Source organism: Selaginella moellendorffii, unplaced genomic scaffold (genome assembly GCF_000143415.4).
Source record: "Selaginella moellendorffii unplaced genomic scaffold, v1.0 SELMOscaffold_143, whole genome shotgun sequence".
Classification (NCBI taxonomy): Eukaryota; Viridiplantae; Streptophyta; class Lycopodiopsida; order Selaginellales; family Selaginellaceae; genus Selaginella; species Selaginella moellendorffii.
Genome location: NW_003314404.1, coordinates 217,392 through 232,721, shown reverse-complemented (window position 1 = coordinate 232,721; position 15,330 = coordinate 217,392). Strand labels below are relative to the sequence as shown.

Here is a 15,330-nt window from a genome sequence, read left to right as displayed (position 1 = left end):
AACCCTAAACCCTGGAAATGCTAAAGGTAAAATTTTAAAAGGCCTATAAAATCATTTAAAAGGCAAAAGAACCACACACTACTTAAAGATTGTTTACATCGACTCTACGCTTCCAGTAAAACCTCAAAAAAAAAAAAAAGAATCCAGTCCTTCGTTTCGTTCTTCCCGCCAGCGACGATCAATCGATCCACCGATCCCCTGCGATGGATGGAATGGTGGAACTGGAGAACCTGACGATGGGCGACGATGGATCTCGCCACTCTACGTCGAGCAGCACGCCTTCTTCTTGGTGTTCGCGTCCTGCTCGGGCCCGACGATGATCGCCTTGCCCTCTCCAGGCCCGACGAGCACGGGATCCTCGGACGCCAGCGCCTTCTTGCTCACTATCCGGTAGATCTCCGTGAGGATGCTCTGGAACGCCTTCTCCACGTTGGTGGCCTCCAGCGCCGACGTCTCGATGAAGGACAGGCCCTCCTTCTCGGAGAAGCGCTGCGCGTCGTCGGTGGCGACGCCGCGGAGGTGCTTTAGATCCGACTTGTTGCCCACCAGCATGATCACGATGTTGGAGTCGGCGTGGTCGCGCAGCTCCTTGAGCCACCGCTCGACGTTCTCGTACGTGGCCTGCTTGGTGATGTCGTAGACGAGCAGCGCCCCCACCGCGCCCCGGTAGTAGGCGCTGGTGATGGCGCGGTAGCGCTCTTGCCCGGCCGTGTCCCAGATTTGGGCTTTGATCGTCTTGCCATCCACCTAGAGTTCCATCCGTCCGGGAAGAACACCACCACCATAGAAAGAAGGAATTTGAGATGAGAAAAGAGGGAAAGAGAGAATTCTTTGTTACCTGGATCGTGCGCGTCGCGAATTCGACCCCGATTGTGGATTTGGACTCGAGGCAGAACTCGTTGCGCGTGAATCTGGAGAGCAAGTTGGATTTCCCGACGCCCGAGTCGCCAATGAGCACGACCTTGAAGAGGTAATCGTACTCGTCGTCGGGCCGCGGCGCCATGGCGGGAGCCGAGCTGCGCGCTGTGCTGCCGCTACTCCAGAGATCGATCTATCCAGGAGGAGGAGCGATGAAAAAGATCCACTCGCACCGCCCTTGCGCGCTCGAAGAAACCTAGCTCCCTAACCCTGGAATGACACCCTACCAAGTGACAAAGGGCGTAAAAGAATTTAATTTTACAAAGCGACCGTACACTTTAGGGTTCTTCCATTCGAGCAAAATTTTCTTGGCTTCACGATGGATCATCATCTCGCGCGGCGCAGCGCTCCTTCGCGATCGGCCATCAGCATCCCCCGGATTGCGAGCTGCTGTTGTCATCGAACACGAATTCGTAGGTGCTGGCGGTGTGATTCTTGCAAAATAGGGGCATTTGATCCGAGAGCTGGTCGCCGGCGGCGGCGGCAGGGGCGGCGGCTGGGACCTTGATGCTCGATGCCTCCTCCGGGATGTGCTTCACCTCTTGGAGGAATGCCACCACGTCCTTCATCGACGGTCGATCGGCCGGGAGCTGGCTCACGCACATCAGCGCCACGCCGAGGATCTGGAGCATCTCGTCGATGAAGAGGTCCGGCATTCCTCGCAGCCTCGGGTCCAGGACTTCCACGCTGGGATTGCTGCCACGGAGAGCTCCCTGGACCCATTTCACGATGTGGATGTCCTGAACGACAGCTTCTCTGCCGGTCAGTAGCTCCAGCAGCACCACTCCATAGCTGTAAACGTCGCTCTTCTCAGAGATCTTGAGCGTGTAACTATACTCTGCAAGTACGTACGAAGACGATCGATCAGCCAACTTTCTCGACCGAAAAGACGGAGGAAGAACAAAGTGGTACCTGGAGCAATGTAGCCATATGATCCGGCAACTTTGGACATGGGATCGGCCGCAGAGGTGGAAGAGCCGATGAGTTTTGCGAGACCAAAGTCGGCGACGTAAGGCTCGTATCTGGAATCCAGCAAGATGTTGTTCGGCTTGATATCCCGGTGGAGGATCGCTGGCACGCAGTCGTGGTGGAGGTATGAAAGTCCTTGCGCTGCTCCTAGAGCGATCTTGTATCTGATCTCCCAGTTGTTTGCCGTCTTCTTTTCTTGCAGGAAGTCCGCGAGGCTACCGTTCGGCATGTAGTCATACATGAGCAGCTCGATCGTCTTGTTGGTGCAGTAGCCCAAGAGCCTGACGATGTTCCGGTGGCGGATTTTTCCCAGGGTGTTGATCTCCGCCGTGAACTCGCTCTGGTTGTGCTCGCTTCTGTCGTACCTGCGGAGTTTTTTCACGGCGACCACTTCACCGCTTGGCATCGCTGCTTTGTACACGACTCCGGACCGTCCCTGGCCGATTATGTTCGTGTCAACCAGGTTCTTGAGCACGTCGTCCATAGTGAAGTTGAGACGCTGGAAGAAGGTGATCTTCCATGGCCAGGGGATGTCGTGCTGGTGGTCTCGGAAGTTCTGATCGTCGTAAGGGTGGCACTTCTTGTACAGGAGGATAAGCCCCATGAAGAGGATGAAAGCAGCTCCTCCGAACAGCAGACCGATGATTGGCTTGATGGACGACTTCTTGGAGGATCCCATGGCATAAGTCAGCGTGCAGGAATTACCCGACGACGAGAACGAGCAGAGGCCGGGGTTTCCCATGTAGGAGTTGAGGCCCATTGTCTGGAAGACTTGAGTACTCGGCAAGGATCCCGAGAAGTGGTTGAACGAGACGTTGACGAAGTTGAGGCTGTTGAGCTTGCCGAGGACGTCGAGGTTTCCTGTCAGCTCGTTCGAAGAGATGTCCAGACGCTCCAGCTGAGAGAGACGTGCGAAAGCTGATGGAATGAGCCCTATGAATCTGTTCTTGTGGAGGTCGAGGGTGATGGTCAGGCTGGTTATCATTCCCAGGTCTGGTGGAAGGTTCCCGGACAACTGGTTACTGCTGAGGTCGAGGAGCAAGAGCTCTTTGCAACGTCCCATCTCCGGAGGTATGTTCCCTGAAAGCTGGTTCATGCTTAGATTGAGCTGACTTAAGAGGTTCATTTTGCCAATCTCCGCAGGAATAGGACCACTCAGGTTGTTGAACGAGGCATCCAGGATTTCCAGATTCGAAAGCGAGCCAAACTCGGCAGGGAACGGTCCAGACAGCTGGTTATCATGCACGTCGAGCATTTGCAGCGAGCTGAGGTTTGAGATTCCCGTGGGAAGTGGTCCCGAAAACATGTTGTCGTGCAAATCGAGGAAGTTGAGATTTCGGAGCTGGCCCAGACTGATAGGCAGGCTTCCCGACAGCATGTTGTTGTTCAAGCGCAGCCGCAGCAAGCTGATGCAGTTCCCGGCGTTGTTAGGGAGCGTACCTGAAAGATTGTTGAAAAGGAGGAGCATCCTCTGGAGCTTTGACAAGTTGAAGATCTCGGCAGGAATAGTTCCGGTGAGCTGGTTCATGGACAGGTCGAGCATCTCGAGCAGGCTACAACGTCCGAGTGATGCGGGGATGTTGCCGGTCAGCTTGTTCTGCCACAGGTGGAGGAGCTTGAGGTTGGAAAGCTGGCCGAGCTCCGGGGGTATGGGGCCTGTGAGCATGTTGGTGTCAAGCTCCAGAAACGTCAAGCTGGAACAGTTGCCGAGCTCCGGGGGGATGATGCCGGTGATGTTGTTCTGGCTCAAGTAAAACTGCTGGAGGTTCCTCAGCATTCCTATCTCGGGTGGGATGTCACCGGAGAGGTCGTTGCTCGAGAAGTCGATGACTTCGAGCAGCGGGCACTGGCTGAGCTCGCGAGGGACGCTACCTGTTATCGCGTTTTGCCACACGAGGAGGCTCCTGAGCTGCTTGAGACGTCCCAGTTCCGGTGGTATTGGACCCGTCAGCCTGTTCTCGTAGAGATAGATGGACTGGAGCTTGGTGCAGCCACCGAGTTCCGGAGGAATTCGACCCGAGATGCCAGCGCCGTAAAGGATCAAACTTTCGAGGTTCTTGAGCTCCCCGTACGAGCCTGGTATGCTTCCGGACAGTGCCGTCACCGCCAGCCCAAGGACAGTCAAGTTCCTGCAATTGGAGAGCTCCGGGGGAAGCGGTCCCGACAATGCCATGTTGCCGCCTGCTCGAAACGCTTGCAACTTCCCGAGCTGGCCGATCTCCGGAGGGATACTACCGTTGAGCTGGTTGTCGAAAAGCTGGAGCTCCTCCAAGGAAGTACAGTTGCCAATTTCCTTCGGGATGGAGCCTTGCAACTGATTGTCTTGGAGATTGAGCGAGCGCAACTCTTTCAAGCGACCGATGCTGCTCGGGACTCTTCCGGTGAGGCTGTTGACGCTGAGATCGAGCAGCTGGAGCTTGCTACAGCTCCCAAGTTCTTCGGGGATGCTCCCGGTGAGGTTGGTGGACGAGAGATTCAACACTTTCAGCTCGGACAGGAAACCAAACACTGTTGGAATTCTGCCATACAACGGGAGGCCTCCCAGCGACAACTCCACCACATGTCCGTTGGAGGAGCACGAGACACCTAGCCAAGAACAGGGGCTCGAGCTTGACGTGCTCCATGACTTGAGCAGTTCGGAGCCTTTGGCAGCAAGCAAAAACTCGCGGAGAGCCTCTTGTTCCGGGGGATCGGCAGCGCAGCAACGGATCAAGGCGGCTACAGTGACCACTATGAAGCAGAGCTTTCTAACCAGCATGCCCGACGACGACGACGACGACAACGACGGCTTCTTCATGGTAGAAAGCTAGCAAAGGATGGATGACGGCGACTCAGCTGCTGCTGCTTCTTCCGCTGCTACCACTCCGTGATTGCCTGCGAGGATCAGCATGGTTGATATAATAAGCAGGGGGGCAGGCGACTCGGTTCCACTTCCTGGCTGTCTTCCAAAAGCGAACCGCAAATTGAGCAGAGTTTCACGAGCTCGGCCGCAGGAAGGAGAGACAGTGACAAGACAGACTACGAAACTGTTTCATTAAGCGCACCAGGCCATGTAGAGCGCTACATGAGGAATTGCGTGGGAGAGAGAATCCGAAAGGCGATGATGGAGCGCATTGTTGGAGCCAGGAAAGGGATGAAGGCTCTCCTCTCCTGTCCGGGGCCGAAGGTGGAGTGGAAGCAAGCGAGATGAGCGAAAGCAGCAATAGCATAAGCAGCAGAGGAGGACGAAAGGAAGAGATTGGAAAGAAAGCAGCTCGTAAAAGGTGGTTAAGAGGTAGATTGGCGAAGCGCGAGTGGGCGCAGGAATATGAAACAAGCTACGAGGAGCTAGAAAGCTTTTGCATAGCGGGGAATCCCGGGAAAGATCGGAATCGGGTCGGGTGGACTGATTTTTTTCCAAGCCGGTAAACTGGACAGCTCATAAGCGGCGCCGTTGGATTGTGTGACAACAGCAGCTTTGATGCGTGGGAATTCATGGCCGGGCCGTGGTGGTCAATAGTAAGGAGCACTGCAGTGACGAGACAGGGTAGGAATATTGGCTCTAGTGACAGCTCTAGCTCTACAGAAGTTTTTTCTTATCTCTCAGCTTTCAAGGACCCTGGTGCTCCTGCGAGTGGGCCTTTCCCGTCGAGTATCAGCAGGGAAGAAAGGAGAAAAGCTGAGCTGCAAAGACGCTTGATCCGAGTTGTGTCGAGCAAAAGCCTGGGATACGAAGCTGCTCGCTCATTCTCCTTGGAGGGTGTGAGGCTGATACAGGGTCCACGACGTGAAAGCTTCTCTCTCACTTTCTGGTGGGCGTCTTTATAGGAGGATGGTGCAAGGAATGCAATTTGCAAAGCAGCAGCTGCCAAATGCTAAGTGGGGGTACTGAGGATTCAGTCGTTCACTCACCCAACGGATGCCGTTTGTCTTGAGGCGCTGACTGCGAGAAGAGGTATGTATCATATATTTGCTCTACCAAAGCTTCTGCTTCTCACATTCTTTGGCTTATTATTAACTCCGTGCGTTTTGTTTCCTGTTGGCTCCCCAGATAGTAGTAGCTCCTTGTCTGGAATGGAATTTCCGTCTCGATCACCGGGTATGCGGCTTTGGCTTGTCTTGTCAATTTGTAGCCGAGGAGGGACCGGGAGATCGCTTGTTGCTGATTCTGAGATAAGTTCACCGCTTTAGTTTTTTCCCTCGTGCCATTATTTATAATGGTCACCTCTTAGCGTGTAGAGAGCATGGTGAAGAACAAGACGGGGAGAAGACCACTTTGGATCCATTTGACAAAGGCTCGCAGTTATTAAATGACTAAGAGGAAGAAGCAAAGCTGGGAACAGCTTGACCCTTCGAAAACCACCCACTTTTAAAGGTAAAATGAAAGAGAACAGGAAATTGGAGGTGGGAGCGTATCGTATCCAGAGAAAAAAGAGGCTTGCGCATCGACACGACGGCTGGGGACGACAATATTATTAAACAGGACGAAAGAAACAGGGCCAGTAGCAGTGGCACAGGGCAGCAGTGTTGTTGGGCCTCCTCCTCCTCTCTGCAAAGCGAGAGGGGCCCCTTCTTCTCGGCTGAACCGCAGGACGAGAGAGGGAGAAAGAAAAACAAAGGAAAGCAAGGGTCGGGAGGGAAGCAAACAAAATCGAAGCCGGAATAAAGGGAAATATGCTACGGTGAATAGTTTTTGGAGACACAGAGGCGGAGATAAGAAAGAGAAGAGAAAAATGGAAGGAAAGTAAGGCACAGGGGCCATGCAGGACTGCCGACTGAGAGGAAAAGCCTTGGGAAGGGAGAGCGCGAGAGAAGTAAGAAGGGATGTGGGGCGCCTCTCCTTGTGCCAGGTATGGGATTTTATACCTTTTGTTTCCTTGCATTCATTCGTTCGCTCGCTCAATCTTATTGCAAGGGGCTGGCTTCTTTCTTGTCATATTTTTTGCTTCTGGTACCAAGTAGTGCTTCCATGCTGTCACATTCATGTGGGTGAGAGAACCATGGACAGGCTTTGCATCAGAGAGAGTAACATGCATGATTTTGATGTTCTTGTCATTCACTGCTAAAGATTGCAAGCTTTTTTTCTTCTCCTTGGCTACAACAACAGGACGCGCATCGTATCCTATCAATCACTTTGAATCTGGAAAGGCAGGAAATCTCCTCCTTCCAAGTTTCTACGTACGTATTCTATTGTTCTCCCCTTTTTTTTTTTTCTTGTTTCTTTTTCTCTCTTCTCTTTGTTTTCTAAATGGTCCCTTTCTTTGCTTTGATGTTTCATCTGTTTCAGACAACACCACCGCCATCACTTGGGCAATCTTCGATCGCCCTCTGTCGGCACAAAAGTTCTAAAGCTCCATTTCCTATGGTCTACTTACGTCAAGAACAAGAATCAATCACTAGATAGTCCCATGATATCTTGTTTATATGATCATTCAAATACTTGTTTTATAGGCAAGTTGAGCTGGAAAAAAGAGTCATCAGGGACGAAGATATAGCAAATATTTGATTGCAAACAATATGGTAGATGATACAATACAAAGCTTCTCAAAGTCTTCTTGTTAAAACTTGTATACTTACATGATCGAAAAGCCCACTACACTGACCAAAAAAAAATCACCACCGAATTAGTAGCTTTTCCTCTCCTTTTCTCGTTTTTTTTCTTCTCTTTTTCCGTGTGTTCTTCCGAAACTTTGCCTGCTCTACGAGGACTCCATCTTGTCCTTGCCAGTCCGCTCGTCTTTGATCTCTTCCAGCTCGTCCTCGTCCGCCTTTTTGCCCGCCTGCTCCTTCCAGTATCCCAGCATCTTCTTGAGCCTCACGATCTCCTTCGTGTTCGTGTTCTTGGTCGGGTCATTGATAATTGACCGCACGCGCGTTGCGTAGCTGCGGAAAGAGCAAAGAACAAATCCATCAATCCACACACTGGATCGCGCTTGCTTACCATAGCGAGTTGTGAGTCTCCTCCAGATTGGACTCCGCCGGGGACACGTTGACAAACATGAGCGTCTTGGCATTGCCACCCAGCGAGTCGCTCATGAGCATCGTCAGCTTGTGGTTCCGGTACGGTATGTGCTGCTCTTCCGTGGCCAGTGCGCTGATCACGTCGCCTAGCGCCGAGAGGGACTTGTTTATGCTCTGGGCCTCCTTCAATTGCTCTCCGGTTGATCCAGACTTTTTTATTCTCTCCGATCCAGCCAAATCCACGAAGCTCAGCTGCAAAAACCACGCCGTAAGCCCACTTATAAAACTACTGCCGTAAGGAGAACTCCGTACCTTTCCTTTGACCACGTTCTGCGTTTGCATGTTCGTGCTTTCAATTATTATTGACAGGACCAAGTGCGATCTGGAGCTCTCGGCATTCATCTGGGTTCCAGAAGTATGTCGTTTCTCCAGCCCCTTTTGAATAAGGTTGTCAAGCTCTTCTCTTGTCGACACGGGTATTAGCGTAACGTTCTCGACAACGACCATACCCTGTAAACAAATAAAGAAAGCTTGGACTTCAGAAAACTGCCGACAAAAATTACCTTAGAATCCTTCTTGATTTCAAGCTTTTGCCGCTTGGCATTCCGAAGCAAAAGAAGATCGAAAAGATTGTCCTGGTAGAGCTCAAGCATGTAGACCTGTTAAGGGAACCATCATTAGAGAAACAAGACAAATGCATATGATTTACACACCTTCAGAGATACTGTGAACTTGTTTCTGTCCCGCTTTATGATGCTGAATAATTCCCGCGTGGCTCTCGGCGTGAGCCCAGGATTATTTTCCGGACCATATATTGTAAATGTTTTGCCGGACCCAGTTTGACCATAAGCGAAAATGCACACGTTGTATCCGTCGACTGCCGATTGCACCAAATACTGGATGATAGAACATGTTAGTAACAAAATAACGTCAAAGAGACATCATTACCTTGGTGTCTTCGAAGATAGCATCTTGAGATGCATGCTCGTCAAAAACATGATCAAACTGAAACTGCTTTGTCTTGTCATCCTTCCATATGTGTTCGACAGTGAATTCATCTGCAGATATGATCACTGCTTTCTGGTTCTCGTTCAGCTCTTTCTCAACAAGTGGGCGCGATCTACAGTATACTCGAATTTTTCCTTTCATATCTGCAATGGAATACGTTCATTCGTATGGAACACTGAAGGAAAAGGAACAGAAGAAGAAGTACCTTCCATCATATTGAAGTATCGCTTTCTCAATATCTGTTCTTCCTTGTAATGGGATTCTAGTTCAGCGAGCTGATCAGCTTGTCTTCTTAATAGTTCAGCTGTCTGGGCATTCTTTCTATCGATATCCTGATTAGGAAACACACGAAGAATGTCAGAAAATGCATAGTCGCAAAATAACATACCTCTTTAATTTCCCTCAACTCTTCGAGCTCTTTCATGCTACATTGCATAGCTTCCAGCTCAGAAGTCCGCAAGCTGAGCGCTGCTTCTGCAACACTTATCTCCTGAGTCCTTTCATTCAGCTTTTTCTCCAACTCCGATATCCGCACTCTGAGCATGCTCCGCTCTTCTTCGAACTTTTTCTCGAGGACCTTAGTCTGGCAAGACATCAATCAGATACTCGTCAAAGTGCAAAATTCTCCAAGAACCTACTTCTTCGCCTTTCAGTTTTTCGACACGGGAAACTTTTTGTTCAAGTAGCTGCTTCTCATTCATCAGCTTTTTGTTCCTCTCTTCCGCCAGCCTGGCCTCCTCGCTTTTCCACTTCAGTTCATTTCTCAAGTCCTTGACCTGAAATTATTGTATGAAGCGAAGGCAGAGAAAAGAAACCTTGCAGTTCACCTGTGCTTCCAGTGCACTAGATGCTTTCTCGGCAAATGGCAGGTCCCTGTCCCTTCTTCCAATAGAACCTCTTAGAATGCCTTTCTTTGTCGGAGCTGCCTCCTCGCGACCATGCTCATCATCCGCAGATTTTTCCGCAAGAGCGGCCTGAAAATTTATGTTGTTAGATAGTCAAAATACATCAGTCGTACCTGTAGTGCGGTTTCCTTCTCCTCAACAGCCTTCCGCAGCTTTTCTCTCTCTTGTGTTATATCAGTAACTGTTTGTTGTTCAGCTCGGAGTCTATCCTTGAAGCCCTCCAATTCTTCTAGCAATGATGTTTGCCTCTTGTCTTTCTCCCTTAACTCTCCAGCAAGCTGCGTATATTAATACAATGATTTAGTTCTCAAGTCCACCAAAAAATCGACTTGCCTGGTCTGCTTTCTTCTGGGATTCATCCAAAAGCCTTGACATATCCTGCACATGTTTCTCATAAACCTCGATTCCGGGAGGCTTAAAGTTCGGCACGGCAGATTCCCCGTTGCTTTGTATGGCGCCGTTAGCAACAGAACGCGTTCTTGAATATCTCCGCAGCATCACATCGTTTATGTGTGTCTGGAGAGCCACGCATATTTCTTCGCCCTGCGACAGAAATTTAGAGAAGAACTACACGGAAAGCCACAAAAACACCTGTTTAGTTTCAAACTGAAAAATGTGCAAAACTCCCGCCACACGCATTTTAAAAAACACTGCGGTATTGCTACTTCCAAATTGCATGATGTCTCTAAGCTCAGCCGAATGTAAATATTCTTTAGGTACTGGCCGGAAAAAATGAACCTGTTAAGAAACACATGTCAAAACCGCGAACATGAATATACTTGCACGTACCCCTCTTTTGTTTATCCCTAAGATAATTCTTCCGGGAAGAAGACCAATCGGATCTTCTATCTTCCGGACGTTGAAAAATATGGATTGGCCATATGGCAAGGATCGTAAAATACGTAGCAATTGTTGTCTTGCATCATCTTTCGATAAATGACCCTTCAGATAAGAACAAAAAAGTAAGAATCTTAACCTAGAAAGCAAACACTCACCATCGCTTTGTACCGCGCAAAAATGTCAGAATCCCAATCATGTCTTGCCCTTGTGATGGCAACTTGTTTTGGCAGATAGCGATCGACTAGGGCTGACCAGTCCCTGAAAGAAAAATGTTAAATCCCGGACGTTATTCTGAGGTTCTTACACACATTATAGGTTCAGCTTCGTTCGCAGGGCCAATATCAGCAATCACTTCTAGAGCAGCCAACTGCGCTGCATCATCTCTACCAACAGGATAGTTTCCAAGGAGATAATCATGTTGTGACTGATAAAGGAAGAGTTGAGACAGAAAAAGTAAAAACAAAAAACCCCCGTACCTGAACATACGACAGCTGTACAAACATTGGGTCAGTAATAGCCTCGTCCGATTCCCGAAACAAGCGTTTCTTAAAGAGAAGCTTGCATTGAAGTAGTTCTCCTTTGTTGCGTTCCTTGATTGCTTTGAACTCCGCAACAATATCTCCAATATATTTATTTTCATCAAGCCCAAGATGCTCATCTGCAATCGCCAATAAGAAAGGTAAACAAAGACCAACCTAGAGAGATCGTACCATTCCCACTATCAACAGCTTTCGTTCCTACTAGAACACGCCTGCATTCAAATAGACTGAATGAGCTGTACGCAGATAGCTTGATAATTCCCGCCAATTCCTGCAACAGGAGCTTTGAGTAATGGAACATTCTACATAAAAATTACCTCGACAGCATCCATGACGGTTGTGGACATGTCATACGTAATCCCTTCAAACGTTTCGTCTAGGAAAAACGCAATTGTCTTCAGCTTCCGTCCACCTAGGAGAGCTTCAACCTCTTCCTGTGCAGGAATTGTCCGTCGTGGCCCTGCTTTGGCTGTTCTTTTTAATGCATTCCAAGTCTTCAAAGCCAATGCCTGAATTTCTGCATCACTGTTTTGAGAGCTGGCCACATCATGCACGTACTCTGATAAGTATGCTGCAAAGTCTTTCCCAGGCGGCATTGCAGAGGCGCACAAATATAACAGCTCCCAAGCCTTTAGTAGCAAAGGTCTACAGGACGAATCGACTTTGTAAGGTGGCAACATGTATAAAAGACACAAACCTGTCAGGATTGTTGCGCGTTTGCTTCGAAATCTGGGCAAAAACCTCATCCCTCAGTTCAACGCGTTTCAAGGTATGCTTATAGATCTTCAAAACAATCGCCAATTGGTCTTGAGAATTTAACGGACTCGGCGTTTGGGCATCGATGCCCATGTACTTGAGAATAGCTTGAAACAGCTTGACAGCACGGCTAACAAGATCTGCGTTTATTCTGAGAAGAGATGTCGGTATTGGTTCCTGGAAACCCATTAAATCAGCTAATGGAACAAAATCATAGATGATTTGTGAACCTTTTGAAAACAAAGCATGTCTTCCACGGAATAGCTTTCCCGGCCTTGAGGGACCACCGATTTTTTGGTGAAAAATCCACGTTTGCCACCCGATTGTAGCTGCTTTCGCATCAGCTTGATAAATGCATCTACCTGAAAAAGAACAAAAAATTAAAATATATAAAGGAAAAAAGATGGATTGAGGTACGATTCATCGTGAGCATCAAATACCTGGAACTTGTCAAGTATGGGAATGGCTCCGGCCAAATCAGGAACTAAGGTGCTTGAAATCGTTCTGGGAGTCCTGCACGGTTCAAAGCGAGAATATAAGGAAATACGAACTAAATCCCACAACTCTATGCAACATTAGTTCTTAGTGTGTATAACTAACGGGGCCTTCCTGTTTTACCTCGTATCTCCTTCCACACTAGCGTCATCGACACCAGCATCGTCCAAAACTTCGCTGCTACTAATCAGTGTTATATCAAGTCGAAAACCAGTCATCTACCGACTTGATGAACAAGAACTAAATGCAAGGAGAGTGTTGTAAGGTAGCTTACGCAGGAAGGTCGCTGCCGTCGCTGTCGTAATCATGTCCATTAGCTGCTCCAGTCGCTCTGGGATGGACAGGAGTGCTGTTGCTGGAGCTCAGGCCAGTCATGGATGATCTTGGATGAACCGGAGTATTGGCACTGAACGACGATGGCCTTCTACTCTTGACATCGGTTGCCTCCATCGTGAACGCGAGCAAGCTGCTAAACCATGCGACGAGCCATAGCTCTCAGTCCTGTGAACGCAGCAGCTGTATTTATCAAGTTGTCGCAACAACAAGCAAGACAGGGACGCTTATCATAAGGAAATCATCACTCATGCAAACCATGTGACGCGATTCAATCAAAAGTGCCAAGAAATTCAGGGAATCCAGCTCAAGAAGGCGGTGTTCTCTGGCAGCATGAACAAACCATCTTTAAAGAAACCAAAGAAAAAAATACCACATGCGCAATTGCTAGAATATCGCCAGGCATTCTCAAATCCAAACCAGATCCTCCCCAGAAAAAAAAAGGGAAAGCAGAGAAAAGAAAGAAAAAACACCAAACACAAGGAAAGAATCTCCGGGCATGAATCAGCAAAGAAAACGATGAGCTCAATCACGATCACGGGGGGAAAACGATGGAAATCTCTCAATCTGATCCAAGAAGCGTACCTGGATGGAAGACGGAACAATGCTGCTCACTACCCCGGATTGCGCGCGCCTGCATTCCCCGAAACCCTAGCACCGGAAATTCACCGCAGCCGCATCGCGATGGATGCCGTTGCAACTGCGCGCCCTGGAATCAATCCCGCGCCCACTCGATGGCGCGCGCAAAATGCCGCGATCCCGGGCGCTGCTCGCCTTTCTCCGCCGCGCCGAGACGGCCCCCTTGCGTGCGCGCCGCTGCCGCGCCTCATGCAAACCCTAGAAACTGGATCATCGATCGATCCCGTGCCTTGCAAGCTTCCCTTTCCGCCATAGCCTCTCTCCCTTCACCCGTTTAAAACAGGAAATTTTTTGGCTCGCTGGAAACAAGAAAGAAATTCGCTCCCATTTCCTCTTTTTTTCTTACTTATAGTAAGTCGCGCTGCGACTGTCGCGGCGACCACTGGTTCCCTTCAAACCCCTGCGGCGAAGTGTGACAAAAGCGCAACAGCGACACGGTGAAAATCAGCTGGGTGAAAACAAAAGGGGCAAATTTTCTTCTTTTTTTTTTCCCTCTTTTTCTTTTCCTGAGGCCGGCCGGCAGGGAAGATGAAACCAACAAACAACTAAACAACAAAATCAACGGCTACCGACAGCCCACATTTTTCCATTTACTAAATAAAGGTTGATAATCTTTTGATATTTCCAATCCATGGAGAGCCCAGGAATAACAACGTTGTGTGCACGTATGTGGCGTGGATTATTAATTCCATCGCTTGCATTCTCATTCTCGTTGTGGCCCCATTGATTCTTCTATTCATTCGCTCGAGCAACACTCACACAGCTCCTTAAAAAACTGTTGTCAAGGAGACAACACACGGCATTTGGCTAGGTCGCTTCGCTTGCGGAGAAAGAAAGATTCGCCCAGATTCCGGGAGAGATTCCCCACCAAACCAAAACCGCCAGTGATTGGAATTGGGACAGTCCACCAAAGCTGTGTTTTTACGTTTGTACCATCTTCCACCATCTTGGCTGCCCTAAAACTGGCATTCAAGAGGATCATGGGGTGCATGGGTTGGGTGAGCATTAAGAGTTTGGCCTTTATATGCCGAGAGACCCTCTCGCTTGCTCGCTCGCCCTTTTCTCTGTGGAGCTCTGCCACCGCACCACACCACGCCAGTGCTGGAATACCGAAGACATTTTGATGGCAACACCCATCTAACTTACACAAAAGAGAACAATCACTTTTAAACTTTAAAGACAAGGACCTCTAAAATTTCAAGCATATTCGGCTTGGGTTTTGCAGAAGTATTCTTTTGACAAGAAAAAGAAACCCAGGTATATCCTTAAGGGATCTGATTGGAATCGTGCACACTGAATGCTACTAGCACTCTCCATTGCTCTCTTCTATTTTCTGTCCCAGATTTCAAGAGCACAGCACCTTAAACACTTGGTAGTAAAGCAAGAATTTATGATTAACTTTATATTTATTTTATAAAGCAGGTAGCTGAAGTTTTTTTAATACATGTTAAAGAAAGTTGAAAATATATATAAATGTATCTATATGCATTTTCTTTCTTAAGAAATAAATATAAGAGTAGATAGCTTATGTTTTATATATTTATATGAAATTTTTTACTTTGAATTATAAACATATAAGTGGAACAATTCCACCCAACTTATACATAATTTTTTCGTCTGGATGGGGTGTTTTGAGGAGTTCTGAAAACTGCTACTATAAATTATTCACATTATAAAAGTTGCTAAATATCTTTAAATGTTAAATATATTAGATTATGTTAGATCCAAGTATACAATGACAATGCTATATACTAATATTAGCGTAATAAAAATTTTCATAGCCATCAAATTGATTTTAATCCAAACCACTTACTCTTATATATAAACTAGGGTTTTTTGGGTTAATGGATATACACATTTTTGTATTCCATTTCTATATTTTATACACTCACATTGGTGGAGGTGAAGGGTAACTTTGAATGTCTTTGAGGAGTGTTTGGATTTGAAATTCTGCTTTAGATCTAGCTTTTGCATTGTCTAAATCTCTT

At 48.2% G+C, this 15,330-nt stretch overlaps 3 protein-coding genes and 1 long non-coding RNA gene across 4 annotated transcripts; 1 reads left to right on the top strand and 3 right to left on the bottom strand.

The window, feature by feature from the left end:
- Positions 1-27: 27 nt before the first annotated feature.
- LOC9646121 (ras-related protein RABA2a) lies at positions 28-1,129 on the bottom strand. Its single transcript, XM_002992823.2, has 2 exons — positions 839-1,129; positions 28-747 (listed from the first exon to the last, which is right to left on the bottom strand). The coding sequence occupies exons 1-2, from the start codon at positions 1,001-1,003 to the stop codon at positions 262-264; spliced, it is 651 nt and encodes a 216-aa protein (XP_002992869.1). The 5' UTR covers positions 1,004-1,129; the 3' UTR covers positions 28-261.
- A 25-nt stretch (positions 1,130-1,154) lies between these two features.
- On the bottom strand, positions 1,155-4,708 carry LOC9646120 (probable LRR receptor-like serine/threonine-protein kinase At1g34110). Its single transcript, XM_002992822.2, has 2 exons — positions 1,831-4,708; positions 1,155-1,756 (listed from the first exon to the last, which is right to left on the bottom strand). Exons 1-2 carry the CDS (start codon positions 4,682-4,684, stop codon positions 1,284-1,286), a joined length of 3,327 nt encoding a protein of 1,108 aa, XP_002992868.2. The 5' UTR covers positions 4,685-4,708; the 3' UTR covers positions 1,155-1,283.
- A 1,005-nt stretch (positions 4,709-5,713) lies between these two features.
- LOC112343310 lies at positions 5,714-7,321 on the top strand. Its single transcript, XR_002991234.1, has 4 exons — positions 5,714-5,821; positions 5,918-6,716; positions 6,974-7,044; positions 7,154-7,321. It is a non-coding gene; the product is annotated as an uncharacterized LOC112343310 (long non-coding RNA).
- Positions 7,322-7,404: 83 nt separating this feature from the next.
- LOC9646119 (kinesin-like protein KIN-14I) lies at positions 7,405-13,657 on the bottom strand. The gene is made up of 24 exons (XM_024666538.1): positions 13,289-13,657; positions 12,645-12,871; positions 12,316-12,388; positions 12,106-12,237; positions 11,817-12,052; positions 11,437-11,764; positions 11,291-11,390; positions 11,057-11,238; positions 10,889-11,004; positions 10,736-10,838; positions 10,530-10,682; positions 10,332-10,478; positions 10,074-10,283; positions 9,854-10,018; positions 9,663-9,809; positions 9,474-9,611; positions 9,224-9,418; positions 9,041-9,167; positions 8,776-8,978; positions 8,541-8,723; positions 8,391-8,486; positions 8,140-8,337; positions 7,808-8,079; positions 7,405-7,749 (listed from the first exon to the last, which is right to left on the bottom strand). The coding sequence occupies exons 2-24, from the start codon at positions 12,818-12,820 to the stop codon at positions 7,566-7,568; spliced, it is 3,864 nt and encodes a 1,287-aa protein (XP_024522306.1). The 5' UTR covers positions 12,821-12,871; positions 13,289-13,657; the 3' UTR covers positions 7,405-7,565.
- Between the last annotated feature and the right edge of the window lie 1,673 nt (positions 13,658-15,330).